This window comes from Oryx dammah, unplaced genomic scaffold (genome assembly GCF_014754425.2).
Source record: "Oryx dammah isolate SB20612 unplaced genomic scaffold, SCBI_Odam_1.1 HiC_scaffold_9, whole genome shotgun sequence".
NCBI classification, from domain to species: domain Eukaryota; kingdom Metazoa; phylum Chordata; class Mammalia; order Artiodactyla; family Bovidae; genus Oryx; species Oryx dammah.
Genome location: NW_024070193.1, coordinates 7,983,676 through 8,000,700, shown reverse-complemented (window position 1 = coordinate 8,000,700; position 17,025 = coordinate 7,983,676). Strand labels below are relative to the sequence as shown.

At 55.5% G+C, this 17,025-nt stretch overlaps 2 protein-coding genes across 4 annotated transcripts in view; one reads left to right on the top strand and one right to left on the bottom strand.

Moving 5' to 3' along the window:
- The window catches only part of CCDC12 (coiled-coil domain containing 12), a 40,807-nt gene extending 37,119 nt beyond the window's left edge, over positions 1-3,688 (top strand). Inside the window, exons 6-7 of the mRNA XM_040246835.1 lie at positions 917-993; positions 1,090-3,688. Of these exons, the coding sequence (XP_040102769.1) occupies positions 917-993; positions 1,090-1,178 (166 nt within the window). The 3' untranslated portion in view covers positions 1,179-3,688. The remainder of the gene's footprint in view (positions 1-916; positions 994-1,089) is intronic.
- Positions 3,689-14,546: 10,858 nt separating this feature from the next.
- The window catches only part of PTH1R (parathyroid hormone 1 receptor), a 20,954-nt gene continuing 18,475 nt past the window's right edge, over positions 14,547-17,025 (bottom strand). For all 3 annotated transcript variants that reach the window (XM_040246832.1, XM_040246833.1, XM_040246834.1), the window contains 4 exons: positions 16,573-16,667; positions 15,809-15,950; positions 15,662-15,703; positions 14,547-15,065 (listed from right to left, as the gene is read on the bottom strand). In XM_040246832.1, coding sequence (XP_040102766.1) covers positions 14,688-15,065; positions 15,662-15,703; positions 15,809-15,950; positions 16,573-16,667 — 657 coding nt within the window. In that variant the 3' untranslated portion in view covers positions 14,547-14,687. The remainder of the gene's footprint in view (positions 15,066-15,661; positions 15,704-15,808; positions 15,951-16,572; positions 16,668-17,025) is intronic.

Sequence of the window (17,025 nt, the reverse complement as noted above, 5' to 3'; positions counted from 1 at the left end):
TGCAGACTGACTGGATGTTCTTGGTGCCCGGCATGGGCTCGCAGCAGGAGGCAGGCAGTGGAGACAAACAGCCGTGGGGTATAATTATGGTCTGACATATGTGCTGAGAAGGATGTAAGTGGAGAATGAGGGACGTGGCAGGGCATGACACCTGAGGGTGGGAAGGGGCTCTGGCAGAGGGGGTTCAGCAGTCCCCTCAAAACGTCCCTTCCAAACGGATGAGGGCCCAGTGCGCCTCAGAGAGCTCCATCTGAACAAGGCTGACCCTCGGCCTCAGGGAGCCGTAGCGTGGAGGCAAGATGGCGGGAAGGGCTGGTATAGGCTTCTGCCCGCTTCCGCCACCAGCTAGCCTGTCCCCCTTCGATCCCGGTTCCCTCTTTGAAATGGGGATCTTCACTGTCCTAGCGCCCCTGTGACTGGGCTGAGACGGAGGCGCCGGTCCCCCACCCTTCTCGCATGCAGTTCTGTGTCAAGTGGGCACCAGCTGAAGGTGCCCTAATTAGATGAGACAAAGGATGGGGCGGATGTCCTCGGAAACCCCGAACCAGGGGGAAGAGGCTGCGTGTGCACTTGGGGAAGTTCCTGGGGGTGAGGGGAACTGGGGCCAGAGGAGGAGCGGGACCCTCAGCGGGCCGGGGCGCGTCACTCCCTGGCGGTGACCAAGGGGAGCAGACGGGGAGGGGGCCCTGGGAGCCATCTGGCCTGCTCGCCTCGGCTCGGCCCCCTGCCTCCCTGGGGCTGTGAACAGTGGCTGCTGCTGGGTTTGGGGGGATACAGAAAGGGAGAGAGAGGAGCACCCTGACCTCGGGCACACCGCTGTGGTTCCTAATGCCAGAGGGGCCGTCGGAGGTGAGGGAGCCCCAGGGCCGCACCGACCAGCCTTCAGCCTCTGCCTCCTCCCGCCTCCCTGCTTCAGGGACCTCAAAAGAGACGTAGCCAAGAAACTGGAGAAGCTGGAGAAGCGGACCCAGAGGGCCATCGCTGAGCTGATCCGTAAGTGTGGGGCCTGGCACGGCGGGGCCCCCTGCCCTCCAGGCGGTGGCGCGGGCACGTGGCCCCGCTCCACTCCTCCCATCTGCCCCCATGCAGGCGAGAGGCTGAAGGGCCAGGAGGAGAACCTGGCTTCTGCAGTGGCCACCACCGCCGCCACTGAGCCAGAGGCCTGTGACTCCGACTGAGCTGTGCCCTGTCCCCGCACCCGCTACCAGGCCTATCTTCCAGGAGGATGGTCTTGGGCCAGGGTAGGGCCTGGACTTGCCACCACCTCCAGTTTGCCTTCAGAACTGACTCCCTGCCTCACAGCCTGAACCCCACACGTCCCACTGGGGTGAGGTCAGCTCCTTGTCTCCTGAAGGGGCCCCTTCATGCTGAGCTGGGGGAGAGGCTACGACAGCCCTGTGGCCATGCTGTATCCGTGCTTGTTCTATGTATTTTGAACTTTTTTCTATCTGGAAATAGAAACACGCTGACCCCTGTGTGTGGCAGAAAACCGTCTGAATATTGGGGATGTTTTGAGTTTGGGCCCCAAGAGGGCAGCTGCAGAGGTGATGCTTACTATGAGGAAGCCCTGTATTGGGCTGAGTGTGTTGAGGTTGGAGGGGTGGGGAGGGCCAGGCCTGACCTTCGGACATCTAGGTCCTGGCCCCATCCTTGGTTAGCAGTCATCATCTCAAAGCCCTCGGGGGACAGCTGTGGACCTCACAGTAATCTGTGGGACACCGTGGAGAGGGTCTCACTGTGGTCCTCTGTAGACCTCCTGAGAGTGAGAGAGACAGAAGAGACTGGGCCCCTGACAGGGGTGCGCTGCATCCTGGCAAGCCTCAGCTCTGGGCTGCCACAGATTGGAGGCCCTGGCACCATTCATTCACATCCACTCAGCTCCAGAAAGCCCTCATCCCCCTTCACCCGTCAGAGCTGGACTCTGGCTTCCCGGGACAGGGCCCCTGCATGGGGAAGGGGGGCCCATTCTGCTCACCATTGGGATATTATAGCCTGGATGTTGGGAGTGGCCTTGGACCCTGGGCCTCCAGGGTCCTGGCTTTAGGACCATGAGCCTCCCCTGTGGAGCTTACTGTCCAGAATGACTGGCTGACCACAAGACTGACTCAGGGTCCCTGTGACCATTTAGTTTCGTCTCCTCCAGGATCCTGAGTTTCCTTCTGGATTTCCCCTTGAGCCTCCTGCCCCAGTCATGGGTCACATCCCAGTGTATTGCTCCCTCTGTGCTAGTTCCCAGGGACACAGCGGCCTGGCTCCGGTGGACGGTGCTGAGGAGTCAGGCGATGGAGGGCAATGAGCGTGCGCACAGACCACCACACTCGTACAGTAAAGCAGACGCTTGAACGCACAGTGATGCAACTCCCCTAAGAAGGCAATTCTTGGGAAAGGAGCAGAAAGTCGCAGCTGTAGGTAAGGGCCAAAGTGGTGGCTGACAAGGCCAGGACTGATTCCCCTCACAAGGGACGGGGATCAGACATGCCCCCCAGGTGTCAGGGCTGGAGCCAGGCTCCCTCTGCATAGCCAGAGGTCTAGAGCTATTTCCCTTCCTAGGCATAAAGGATGGAAAGATGCTCACACCTCCTGGGATTGCAGTTGGAAGCAGGATGTTTGTCTGTGGCAGTGTAGGATTCAGACACCTCAAGTAGGCCCCCGCTTGGCACCCTGTAGGTAGGGAGAAGGAAAAGCAGAAACTGTACCCATGAGGGGTACTCAGAAATGATAAAGTGCATGACAAAATCCAGTCAATGCCATAAAGAATGGCCAGCAACACAACAAGTGAGAGAATTTCTGCTGGAAGAAAGTAAAACAGTAACATCCTCACAGGCTTTGAAATGAGCATTTGTTTCATCACCAGAGAGATCAAAGAGGGACTAACCCCCACCTCACAACTCAAGCACAGGGATTTGTTATAAGAAACAACTGATGAGAAATCTTGAAAATAAAGAATGTTCATTAAAATAAGAAACTCACTGAAGGGGTTGAATGATAACTTACAGTCGAAGAAGGGATTAATAAATCAGAATCAAAGCTGAAGATCCAAAAGGTGGCAGAGAGAGAGAAATAAGGAGTGCTTAGAGAAGCATCACGCACGCAGAATGAGTGATCCAAAAGTGAAAGCAGGGGGACTTGTGGCCAAGTCTTCGACGTGATATTCCCCCACAGCCTGCTTGTTAGAAACAAGTCACTCCATCCAGCCCACACTCAGAGGGAGAAGATGTAGGTGGAATCTTTAAGAATTTGAGGGTGTATTTTAAAACCAACACATACCTGGACACAGGGTAATAAACTGTCAGAATAAAAAGACCAAGAAACAGTCTTGAAATTAGCGATTATATCATCTTGCAAAGACCAAGCCCACAGCAGATATCTCAGCCACAGCCAGCGTTAACTGGAATGGTACCTTCTAATATTAGTGTTAACAGACAGAGGTAATTGTTGAAAATTCTATACCTGACAAGAACATGCCTGACAAGTACAAAATATTTTTAGACAAAACCAGATATTTTTGTCACCAGCAGACTAAAAATCTGTTTTGAGGTAATGAAAATATTCTGAAACGGACTGTGGTGGTGGTTGTACGAGTCTGTGAATATGCTACAAGCCTTTGTATTGTACCTTTAAATGGGTGAATTGTATGAGGTATGTATTATATCTCAATAAAGCTGTTTTGTTTTTTTTTTTTAATGAATGTCTTCAGACTGTAAAGCTGAAGATCCATTTTTTTTAAATGCATGTCTTCAGACTGAAGGGCCACAATTCCAGGTGGAATATCTGAGATATAAGGAGAACGAAAATATACATTTAAGTAGGCACTGATCTTATAAAACAAATAGGTGTTGTGAAGTAAAAAAAAGACCTACTTAGAATACATAACTACCATGGTGTGTATGTCCCGAAGTGAGAGGTGACTGGAATTGTAGCCATCAACCAAACTCACCCAGGAAGAGAGAAAAGACTCTAGTATACGAGCAGGCTGACTTTTCTAGAATAACCCTAAAAATAAACATAGAATGTGCTTCCTTCCAAGGAAACTGAGAAAAAAATAGAATGAGAAAAATTAGCCAAAAGAAGGCAAAGAGAAAAAGAAGAGGCAAATAAATCCAAATATGTCATATATTACAATTAATGTACCTTACTACTTAAAAAAAAAAAAAAAAAAACGGTCTGATGCTGTTTAAAAAGAAACCTAAATCCAGTCTTTCAAGGAGACAGACTGAAAGTGAAGGGACTCGGGTAGCTGAAGTGATGCCGCACCTGCATTTTCACCACAATGGTCAAGATGGGTAAAGAGGAAAATCCTACAAGCTACAGGAGGAAAACAAAACAAAACACAGAAAGATTGCCTACTGATGAATGAGTTCCGCTTTCATCAGTAGGAGAAACGGAAAGAAAAATTTTCCTAAGTGCCAAGGAAACATAAATGTCAATTATGTCATAATGCTCCATTATAAATAATAAGGGCAAGACAGATGTTTTCAGGCTCATGACACTGTTTACTCTGCATGAAATTTGCTGAGAGGATACTCCACAGCAGGAGCGGGGTGGGGGCAGGGAGAGACACAGGAATCAGGATGGCATTTGATAGGTGCACCTGCAGACCTTAAGGAGAGGTTTGTTGTTCTTGTGTTACATCTAGTGACTCCTTGAGACCACCAAGGACATGAGTTCCTTCTGGGCCCCCAGCTGCCATCCTTAGCTCCCCTAGGAGCCTCCCCCACCTCCGTCCAGGTTCAAGCTCCAGGCGGGGGGGAAAGAGGATAAAGGGCAAACCAGCTGAAGAAACCATGGCTTCATGCCCAGTCCCCCGTGCTTGCCTTCACGTCTGATCAGCCATCACTGTGTCAAATTCAGTCCTAACTTCAGACATGTGGGAGGAAGGGTATTTTAAGCTGGGCACATTGCCACCATGATTGATGTTGAGGTTCCATGAGAAAGGAAGAAGGGCAGAAAGAGTGCTGGAAAGGCAGCCAGCAGTGCCTGCCACAGGATGCAGGAAGAAGTGGTGAGCAAAGAAACTGGTAAACCGCGCAAAAGTCAGTAATCGACTAAAGAAAGACCGACAAAGAGGAGACATACATTAGGAATATTAGGAAATGAAATAAGGCAATCATTGTAGACCCCATGGACATCAAAAGGACAGTAAAGCGATACTGTAAATAACTACCCACATAAATCTGACAGGTTGATTCAATGGACCAATTCCTTGAAAAGCACAAACTGCTGCAGCTCACCCCAGATGAAAAGATAATTTGCATAGCTCTGTAACTATTAAGGATATTGAATTAATAGTTAATAATTTGAGACCTCTTGAACTCTCCAAGCCCAGGTGATTTTACTGGAGAATTGATACACAGGTTTAATGCAATTCATATCAGAATTTCAATAAGATCTTTACATATGGACAAGAATATTTCTAAAGTGTATCAGGAAAGTTACAAGAACTTGAACAGCTTAAACAATTTTTAACTAGATGAATGAAGCCCCTAGTGGCTCAGACGGTAAAGAGTCTCCTTGCAATGCAGGAGACCTGGGTTCGATCCCTGGATGGAGAAGATCCCCTGGAGAAGGGAATGGCAACCCACTCCAATATTCTTGCCTGGGAAATCCCATGGACAGAAGAGCCTGGCGGGCTCCAGTCCATGGGGTCGCAGAGTCGAACATGAATGAGCAACTAACACTTCCACTTTCATAAAGCAGGAGGAGCCAATCTACCCATTTAAAGACTTACTGTACAACTATGGTAATCAAGATAGTGGTACTGGTGGAAAGACAGGCACATAGATCAATGGAAGGATACAGAGAACTCAGAAGTAGCTCCACACAGGTACAGCCAACTAATTTTTGGCAAAGGTACTCAATGAAGGAAGGATAGTCTTCAGCAGATGGTGCTGGACTGATTGGAAATCCATCCATAGACCCCTCAAAAAGGAACCCTAAACTTAAAACCTTATTACAAAAGTTAAAGTGGATCATAGGAGGAAACCTTTAGGACCTAGAGCTTGGTGAACAGAGTCCTCAGACGTGAGAAAGCATGATTCATAAAGGAAAAATAAAGGAGCAAATTTGATTTTTGCTCCAACAAAGACCCTGTTAAGAGGATTAAGAGAAAAGCTACTGAGACAATATTTGCAAACCCCGTATCTGACAAAGGACTCATATCTAGAATAATAAAGAACTCAATTGGAGGGAGAGATGGGAGCTCTCAGGCCCCAGCAGCTCCTCTTATTGGGCGGAAGAAATGGGCCTAGTGGCAGTGCCCAGCTCTCTGGATGAACCCCTGGTGTGCCCACTGCTACCCAGCCTGCCAGGCACTCCTCTGGGACAGCTCCGACCTCCCAATGCTCCACGCCTCTCCTCCTGCTTAAAATCCTCAAGGACATCTGACCTCTGGGTCATCTCAGGACAGGTATCAGGCCTGAAATGTCCTGCAATAGCATGGATGCTCGTTTGCCAGGCAGTGGACAGGAGCACAGGGCCTGCTGGCCCGGAAACTCGGGCTGGGTACCTCTGGGTGATGGGGGGAGGGGGGGAGGACAGCACAAGGCCTGGGAGGAAGTCACACCTGGGATTGCAGGAACGAGCCCCTAGAGGCCAGGTGGACATCCTGGCTGGTACAGGGCCTGTACCACATAAGGAACGGCGGACTCTGGGTCAGAGAGAGGCACAGCCTCCAAACTTATGAGGGAAAGTTCTGTCCCGCCTAGTGGGCTGCAGGTCAAGTGTGTGAAATTGGCTGGTTTGGGCAAATTGAGTTCCCTGGACTCCGCCTGTGCATCCTCAAGCCACTGGCATCCTCCAGGTCAAGTCCCCTGTTGGGGTTCCACGCTGCTGCTCCCCACCTCTGGGCTCCACTGTGTGAGACTCCCGCTGACCTTCCAGGGTCCCCTCCTTGGGACTCTGAGCTGCAGCTGGGGCCTGCTGCAGCACCCCTCCAGGAGCTGGGGATTCAGGCATTAATTCATCCTGTTGCCTGAGTATCTGCCCTGTGCCGACGGCTTCCCTGGTAGCTCAGTGGTGAAGACTTCGCCTGCCAATGTAGGCAACACGGGTTCAATCCCTGGGTCAGGAAGATCCCCTGGAGAAGGAAATAGCAACCCATTCCAGTATTCTTGCCTAGGAAACCTCATGGACAAAGGAGCCTGGCAGGCTGTGTATCATGGGGTTGCAAAAGAGCCGGACATGACTGAGCGACTAAACAACAGCCTTGTGCTGAACACTGTTCAGGGGCTAAGGCTGCAGCTGTGAACCTAACGTTGCCCTGCTATCCGGGAGCTGACCTTCCACTAGGTCTTGGGGTCTGTGCCAGGAGCCATATCCCTTCCGTCAGACCAGTCTAAAAGACTTTCCTTTCCCCAGACCATCTGACTAGGCATCACAGCGAGCCTTAGTGAGTGCTTAGGACCCCGAGGGCCTGGCGATTCTATTCAGCCAAGAGACCTTTCTGAAGAGTCAACCTGTAGTCTTCATTTCCCCGCACTGTCCTCACATGGCCGCTGGGGGGCAGCAGAGGACACCGACCCAGGGCCCCTGCTCAGTGTGGGTCAGCACAGCCTGCTTTTCCCGCTGCTGAAGTGGGTCTTCTATTAACAAACCTCACCCCACCAGAGGAAGCATCCCTGTCTTTTCCCTTGGGGCCTGTGTCATTTAAGGGGCTGGCATCAGAGGTGATCCCGAGAGTGGGGCTCTGTCAAGCCGAAACCCAGAATAGTGGTGGCTTTGTCCTGGGGAGGAACAATACCCTCCACTCGCACCCCCATGCCAGCCTTCCCCAGGTCCCAGACACTTTCAGGGTGTGGGGGCTCCAAGTGGAGGGTATGGAGTGCCCTTCCAGCCCTGAGGGGAGTCCCAGCCCTGTCTCATCCCTCCCGAGGGAAGGTCTGCAAGTGTGTGAGGTGTGTGGACAGGACACCCAGGGATGTCTGTAGCCTGGCTGGGGAAGGGGCCCCACCTGGAGACTCAGGTCCTCTTAGCCCCGGGGCCTGTCCTGAAAGTCTGTTCCTCAGAGCCAAGCTTCTAAGATGCCTTGATCTGAGGCAAGCGGGCATCCATAGAGCAGAGTGGGTGTGCACACTGGGTCCCTGGGCTCCCTGCCTCCCTGCCTCAGGCCTGGCCTCAGGGCCTCTGGCAGCTTTGGGCTGGGCAGGGGTGTCCAGCCTATTTCCCGGCCAGCCTGCCCTTTCTTTATGTATTTACTGGTTTTCTTTAAATGTTCCCATTACTCAGGCCTCCGGTCGGCACTGAGACAGAAATAAATCCCACAAGGCCGCCCAGCCAGAAGGGCGGAATCCGATTCCCCCTCAGAGGCCGGAAGAAGCTCCTGTGCGGAGCGTGCTCAGACCACGGTGGCCCACACATCCCACATGGCACGACTATGTCCACGCACCCCGTGTGGGTGCCTGCACACCCATGCATTCACACACCTAAACTCCTACATGCACAGATGCCTCACAAACATGCAAGCACACCCATGTCCCACACACACTCAGATTTGCCTAATACACACACGCACTCATTTGTACATGCACTCAGCCCAGTCACACAGATTGGCCTCCTATGCACACATGAGCACACCCCATTGCAGAATGGATTTATGCACACATACCCACACCCCTACATACACACATGCAAACTCACCTCCCTCCCCCCAAACACACAGACACACTCATGCACACATTCCCTGACAGGCAGGCTTCTACTCAGTTGTGACCACAGCACTCTGGGATCACAACTCAGTCATCTTCAAAGTGCTGGTGGGCAAGACAAGTGGTGAGGCTGTGGAGGGTGGAAGGACGAGGCAGCTCCCGTGCAGCTCCGGAGGAGAGTGGCCTCATGGGACACAGGCCCAAGGCTGCCAGGGCTTCTGAATTTTTAAGAGAAATTGAAAAGCTGAATTTTTATGTGAAATATCCTGATTTTTAAATGTTGGCCCGAGATGCCGAAAATACTCTGTGGGCCAAACCAAACACATCTCCGGGCCAAATTCCACCCACAGGCGGCATTCTCAGACCACGGGTCCACACAGACACACACACACAAATAGACACACACATATATATATATACAGACATACATACAGATAAATACAAATAGACACACTGGTGCACACATGATACAGTCACATACACATAGACACATGAAAATGCACATATGCGAATGGACACAGATACATATACAAACGAGCACATCTACAGCACACAGCTGTACAAATAGAACTACAAACTCAGTACAAATAGACACAACAGACACACGTAACTAGACGCATACAAACACACGTAGACAAAGACACACGCACAAATACAATTAAGCACATAGACACAACATAAATACACAGGCACATATACGTAAACATACATAACAACAGACCCACAACACGTCTCTCTTGTCTCCTGGTGGGGGTGAGCTTGTGGGAGCAGGTATCCTGACAGTGCAGCCTCTGTGCAGGGCCAGGGCGCGGTTCACACCAAGGCTGTCCCCTGACTCATGTATGCTGCAGCAGGAACAGGGTGCCAGGGCAGAGGCCCCCAGGAGGGCTGGCTGGAGAGCACAGTGTGGGGAGGGGAGAGGAGCAGGTGGTTGGCCTCGTGCTCCAGGCCCTGGGAGTCTGCAGCCACAGGCACTGAAGCTCTGAGAAGGGAGCTTGCAGCAGCCACAAGTCCAGTGCACCGTGCCCTGAACCCATCCTCCCAGCCTGGCCTTGCCGTCTTCCTCCTCACCGCTGGGAAGCAAGGCCAACAGGAGCCCCATGGGGCTGCTCATTAGCTGAGACCCCCACCAGAGCTGCTGGCCATGGACCCACCCCTCAGGCAACTCTCCACTCTCCTCTCCCCTAAAATGGATGCTGCAGGTGGTGGAGGAGCATAATTAATGCCAGCACACGAAGGGCCCCGCCTCCCCCACCCCCCACCCCCGCCCTTCACTCACAGATGGCAGGCAGAGGCCCAGAGGGATGGTTTTAGGCCTCTTATTTTCTGCCCCCCAGCCCCTGGCCCCTTTCCTGACCCCCAGCCTTTGGATGGGGAAAAGCTGCACAGAACTTGCACCCACCCCCTTGGCCCCCGCTGCCTGCATGACCGGGGATGCGGGAGAAGGAGGGAGCCTGTCACTGGGGGGTGTCCTTGGTCTTCCATGCTGAGGGCTCCTAGTTGCCCAAGAAAAAGTCCTGGTACAGGAAGCTAAAACCCAGCCTGGGGACCCAAGACAGGTATTGAGACCACGCAGGTCAAGAGGCCTAGATGGGAGCCTGGTCTCAGAAGTGCGGCTGAGGCTCAGAGAGGGCAGGCGGCTTGCCCTGGATCACACGGCGAACACCGGGAGCCAGCCATGGCCCAGACCCCAGCCTGTCTCTGGAGTTCCAACCCCTCTGCCCCAGGCAAGGCTTGTTTCAGTTGGCCACGGGAGCCTCCCGCCAGAATCATTGTGGAGTTGGCTGAGGAGACAACAGGGATACAGCTGAACACAACCCACCTAGCCTTCATGGCGACGAGAGCCACCCCACAAGCACCCTCTGACCAGGTGCCCACAGGCAGACCTCACATCTAAAAATGAAGGCAGAGCCAGGACCCTATCAGAACCCCTGAGAGAGGGCCCATGCCCCCCACCCCCCGCCTTGCCCACAGCCGCAGCTGGGCTGTGTCTCCTCAGACCGCCTCTGGAGGTCCATGCTCCTCAGGAGCCCTCAGTGTAGCTCTGTGCCTGCTGTGTTTCTCTCCCCAGCCGTCATGTCCCCTCACGCACACTCAGAACAGCGCTGTCTCCTCTCAGACTCCCACGGAAGGTCCATGTCCCCTCATGGGCCCTCAGAAGGACTGTGTGTCCTTAGACCACGCAGGACCAGTCTCATCTCCTCATTCACCCTCAGAGCAGGGCTGGGTCCCCTCACGCTCCCTCAGGAGGCCCAGTGTCCCCTCAGATGCCCTCGGCCACCTGACAAAGGTGAAAGGCTCTGTCTCCTCAGGGCAGGCGTTGTGCCCTCACTCCCCCTTGGGGCAGACACCCACGGAAGGCCCATATCCCCTCAGGTGCCCTCAGGGAAAGATGGTGTCTCTGTAGCCCACACAGTGCAGCTACCATTTCTCGGTCTTCCTCAGAACCCCTCAGGATGTCCAGTGTCTCCTCACACGCCTTCTGAGCAGTGCTCTATTCCCCTCAGATCTCCAGAGGTCCGTGTTCCCTCAGGTGCCCTCAGAGCAGGGCTTGCTCCCCTCAGGCTCCGTCAGCACACGCCCTCAGAGGGGAACTCTGTCCCCTCAGGCACCCACAAAAGGTCCATGTCCCCTCGTGTGCCCACAAGTGAAGGGTTGGGTCTCCTCAGAGCACACGGAGTGGGTCTTGTCACTCCCCTCACCCTCAGCAGGGCTGGGTCCCCTTGGACCCTCACGGAAGGTACATGTCTCCTCACCCGCCCTCAGAGCAAACTGTGTTCCCTCAGATTGCTCAGGCTTAGGGGTCAGGCCCAACATACCCCTCTGAGCAAAGGTCAAGCCTCTTAGGGCCTCCCCACAGCAGAATTGTGCCCCCTCAGAATCCCCAGGCAGGGTCCGATCTCCTCACTTGCCCTCGACGCATGGCTGCACCCCCTTAGTCCTCCAGAGAAGCCCACGTCCCCTTTGCACGCTGTCAGATCAAGGCTTTCCTCAGACCTCCAGGCTGGGTCCTGTGCTTTTCATCTTCCAGGGAACTGAGTCTCTGTTCTCCTCATTCTGTCTTCTCTCTTACCACCAGACTAACTAGTGGGAGTAGACAATGAAAGCTTGCTCACTCCAGGCTCACGTGTGGGCCCCATCCAGTCATTTCTTCTCCACAGGCTTGCATGTGAGGGTCGTCTTAGAGGCCTGTCTTTGATACCCCTGAACTCTCCAGATCTGCTCTGAGCTGGGAACTACTCTGAAATGGGACTCACCCAGCTTCCCCTTTCAGCCTAGCCTGTGTTTCAGGAGCCCCCGGGGGTCGCATTCCTTTTGCGTCTTCAGAGGTCCCCCTCTCAGCCTGGGCTGGAGGCAGACAAGGCCAGAGAGGGCAGGGCCCGTGCAAATCCAAGACAGGTGGGAGCTGCAGCCCATCTATTACTGGCCCCAGTCGGAGTCCCCGCGGTGCCCAGACACCGTGGCCGAGGAGACGGGTCTCCTGGTGTGCTCCGCCCTGCCCGCCTGCCGCCCGGCTCGGCTGCTGTTTACGTGTTCCCTGCGGCTTGGCCAGGCTAGCGGCCTTGAAGGGAGAAATGACCACCTGGCTCCAGCCCCTGTTCAAGGCAAACAGGGTCCTGACCGCCTGCCAGGCCCTCTGAGGGCTCCCACTTCCTCTGCCAACACCTGGATGGCCCAGGCGGGGCTCAGGGCCCCTCTGAGTGGGGAGACCAGCCCTAGCCCAGGAGCTCCAGGTCTAGGCAAGTGGACCTTGTCCTGGACTAGGAGCTTAGACTGAGCTTAGACCAGTTCTATCCTGGACATCCGGTTGAGGAGGAACATGGTGCCCAGGCTAGAGGAGGAGGCCTGGCCTTGTCCTGGGTGCGAAAGTCCTGAGGAAGGAGGGCCAGCCCTTGGGAAGGAGGCATTCAAGGGGATATGAGGGAACATGGCCCTGTATGGGGATACCAACCTGAGGGGACCCAGCGTGTCTCGGGGACATTTAGTCCAAAGGAAAAGCTCAAAGCACTTGGGGGGTTCATCTAAAGGGATGGTGGTAACAAGTGTGAGGGGCGAGCACAACCTTGTTTTGGGGGGTGGCCGGTCTGTTGGGGGCGGGGCGTGGTGTGAACCTAAAAGATGAACACAGCCCTGTCCTGGGGGAGTCCAGTCTGAGGGGTAGGCACAGCCCTGGCATGGGGTGGAAAAGCTTCCCCAGCCTGTGGGAAGAGGCTTCCCCTGTTCTAGAGGAAATCTGAGGGGAGGCTCCGCTCTGTGCTGGGGGGTACCCCATCTGAAGGGAGACACGGTTCAGTCCTAGATGTACCCAGTGTGAGTGTTCCGGGGTGAGGAGGCCTGGTGGACTGTACTTCAGAAGCCTCCTGAGGAATCTGGGCTGGAAGATGGGGCCCTGAGGCCCAGCCAGCTTGAGGGTGAGTGACTCTGCCTGTGGGGTGGATGGGGTGAGTTGCCCTGAAGGCCCAGTGATCTGGAGGTCCCATGGCTAAGCCCTGGAAGTACTGGGGGGGCATCATAATCCCCAGTCATCCCCATCATAATCCCCTGGGGACGGGGGCGGGAATGGGGCTTCTGTCCTGCTTAGGTCTCCTTCCCCCAGCCAGTAGCTCATCCAGGGCCCTTCCTAACAGTAGTACCTCTCACCCCTATCCCCAGCCCCCGGCAAGGCAACCTCTCCCCTGACCACCATGTAACCTCCTTGGGCCTCGATACTGGAGCACGTTGCTCAGACCTTGCTGCTCTCCCTTCAGATTGTCCAGTGGCTCCCAGCATTCACAGGAACCCTTGATGCTCAGCCTGGTGACTCAGTGGCCTTCAGGTCCTGCCCTGTGCCTCTCACACCATTCCAAGCAGATGGCACTCCATGGGTGCACCAGGCCTTTGGACAGTTGCTTGTCCTTCCCTTCCATCTAGACGGGCAGGCCGGCTGGACCTGAGGCCGCTCAGAGCACAGCGCCCGCCACCTCAGGGAGTTTCTGGTCGTAGCCTCATGACCTCTCTCCTAGCCCTTGATGGTGAGGCAAAGCAGAAGTGGGGATAAGAGACAGGGAGCACTCCCCAGATGCCGAGTCCATGGAGAAGAACAAAAGTTGGAGCTGGAGATGAGAGAAAGGGTGGGCTAGGCAGGGGCACCAGCTCGTGCACAGACCCAGAGGCAGGGCCGTCTTCAGGTCTGAGCAAGCAGGTGCTCAGAACACGGGGTGGAGATGCAGTCGGGTCATTTCTCAGATTCAGGCCGAGCAGAGCCTGTGCCATTCTGGAGTCCCCGACGGGGCGGGTGGCAGGGGCTGAGGGGGCAGTGTGTTGGGTGGGTGGGTGTCGGGTGGGGATGCTAATGACCACACTGGATCCATGGTGAGTGGATGCGTGGAGTCTCACAGACACCCACCCAGATGCCCACCCCAGCCAGCCTCTGGGCTCAGAGCCCTGGCTCCCCCACAGTTCCTGCACCAGAGCAGGGACCCCAGCCCGCTTTTCACCCGATGGCCTTGGCACTGCTCCTGCACCCTCTGTCTGGTGGCCAGAGGGGTGTCAGATCCAGGGTCAGGGCTGGGGGTCACATTTGGAGGGTTCCCTGCATGCTTCAGCCTCCAAAGGGCATAGTGTGGCCACTAGACTGGCAGAAGGGGGTCCTGAAGCAAGGTGCAAGGCTTGGGGACGTGGCCAGGGACCCAAGGGGTCTTCTGTCGTGCTGCATGACAGAGACTGGGGGCCAGAGCTTCTCTAGGCTTAGACAGTGGCCTCTCCTGGGCCCCTTCTGCCCCCTGCGCCCTGACACGCCAGGGGCTGGCCCATGGTTCCCAGACCCCGCTCCTGAGATGAGACCAAGAACTCCCCCATGGCTCTCAGCCCCTCCCCTCCTGCAATGAGTCCCCAGTTCAGACCTCAGGAAGCCAGACACTGTTTCCTTTTCCCTTTTCTTCTTTTTTCTTTTTTTTCCTGTTTTGTCCTCCCAGCCCCAGCCCTGAGTGGGCAACTGTCCAACAACCCGTCTCTTGGTCCGCCTGTCCACCCTCACGTCCACAGGTCCAACCCTCGGGTCCCTGATCACATAACTGTCTCCCACTCCTCCTGCAGCAGGACAGGTGGCCTCTCTGGTGCACAGGCCTCCTCATCCAGCCCCGAGCAGGAGCCGTTGAGGAATCCGTCTTCCTTAGGAGCAGCCACGGCAGGTGGTGTGGCCTGGAGAGCCGGGGACCCTGACTTGGTGTGGCCGGGCAGCGGGGGGTGGCCATTGGTGGTAGCTGCAGGCAGCAGGCGGGGGCTGAGGGGCAGGCCAAGTCCCGTGCGGGGCCCTACATTGGTCACACTCGTGTGAGACACCATCGGACCGTAGCTGTAGCTGCTGCTCCCGCTGCGTGCCTTGCGCTTGAAGTCCAGTGCCAGTGTCCAGCGGCTCCAGGATTTCTTGATCTCAGCCTGTACCTGGGATGGCAGTAGGAGAGCAGGCAGTCAGGTGTGCCCCAAGCCCTTCTGCCACATGTCCCCAACCCCAGCAGTGCCCGCATCCCTGCCCCTAACAACGCTCAGCACTATTACTGGAAAATTTCAAGGCCAAGAAAAATCCCGTCATTCTCAGAACATGGTGCCTGGCGGCAGGCAATTGACACACCCAGAATGTAGAAGGCTCAAATGACCCCAAGGGTGGCTGAGTGTTCAAACTGGATGACAGACAATTCAACCGTGGGGTTGAGAAAACGCTTGGCTGTGCCCACACATCCTGAGCCTGAATCATCTGGAAAGACTTCTCTCTGCCTTCAGAACGTCCTCTGGGATGTTCTGGGAGGAACAAAGTGAGAACCAGGCAGGAGAATGAAGGGACAGGACTTGGGTAGCCCCTGGCACTCCTTTTTTTATTCTTTAATTTTTAAAAAAAATTTTTAGATTTTTGGGCACACCACACGCCTTAGTTCCCCAACCAGTGATCGAACCCAAGCCCCCTGCAGTGGAAGCGCAGAATCCTAACCCCTGGACCACCAGGGAGTTCCCCCCACCCCACCCCAGTCTGGCCCACCGCTTACCTCACCATTGCAGAAACAGTATATGATGGCAACAAAAAATCCCTGTGGAGAGAGAGTCTTGGGTCAGGGCCCAGAGAGGCATCCGGAGAGGGTGGAAGCAGCTTCCCCCCACACCCGTCCCTCCCACCCTCAGACAGGGCTGCCCACCTGGAAGGAGTTGAAGAGCATCTCGTAGTGCATCTGGACTTGCCAGAGCGTCCCTGAGACCTCGGTGTACGGCGTGGCCATGAAGACGATGTAGTGGACGCCAAAGAGCGGCATGAGCACCAGTGTGGATTTGAGCAGCTTCCTGGGCCAGTGGGGCAGGCAGGTCAGGGTGGAGTCACTTCGGCCTCATCAGGCACTGTGCACCTCGACCTGCCAGCCCCAGGCTCCAGAAGCCACTAAAAGGCCCGGAGCTCTGGCAGTTCACCTGAGCCAGTGACACTTTGCTGTCTCAGCAAAGTGTGAATAGGGCCCCTTGATTCTGAGGTGTCCCAGAGTGGACCATAAGTTACGTCGTCCTGTCCCTGCACCTGCTGGCCCCTCTGCTGGTGCTCCCCTCACTTATCCCATTGACCCTCCTCAGGTTTCAGCCAAACTTCCACCTTCTCAAGCCCACCCACTGCCCATCTGTCTCTCAGACTCCCTGTGACCGGCTCTCTGAGAAGAGGTCTGGGTTTTGTCCTGCCTTCACAGACCCCAGCTCTAGTGCAGGGACCTGGCACCAAGTGGCCCAGGCTGGCTTAGGGGCTGCCCCCAGAAGCCAGGCAAGATCCCACCACGGCCGGCAGGGCCAGCCAAGGCGTCAGGAGCTGAACCCTTCCTTTGGACACGCTCATCCCTGGGGCCTCTGCCTGCTTTTGAATGTGGTGCTGGGCTCCAGTGACCCCTGGGGTCTGAGGTGTCTAGGCACAGTGGACGTGGCTCACCGGTACTGCTGCCGCGTATCACACCGGCCAGCGTTGGTCTCCCGCAGCTTGGTGGCGAGAACCCGCACGATGTTGATGAAGAGGATGAAGTTGAGCTGTGGGAGTGAGGCAGGGCTGCATGAGTCTTGAGGCTGCAGCCCCAGCAGGGAGGGTGGGGACTCTGGGACCCACGGCCCCGCCCAGGCTCTGCTCTGCCTAAGCGTGTCTCCAGGTGGCTCCTGAGGTCCTTGGTTCCCCATGTGGACTGGGGTGGGGGTCAGCTGCCTCTCTAGCATTGTGGCTCTAACCTTGGGGTCCAGGGGAGCCTGTGTAGGTTCCCGTCAGGGGCTGGTCGCCAGGACTCAGGGTCCACACTCCCGCCCGGCCCTGTGGCTCTAACCTTGGGGTCCAGGGGAGCCCCTATAGCTCCCGTCAGGGGCTGGTCGCCGGGACCTAGGGCCCACGCTCCCGCCC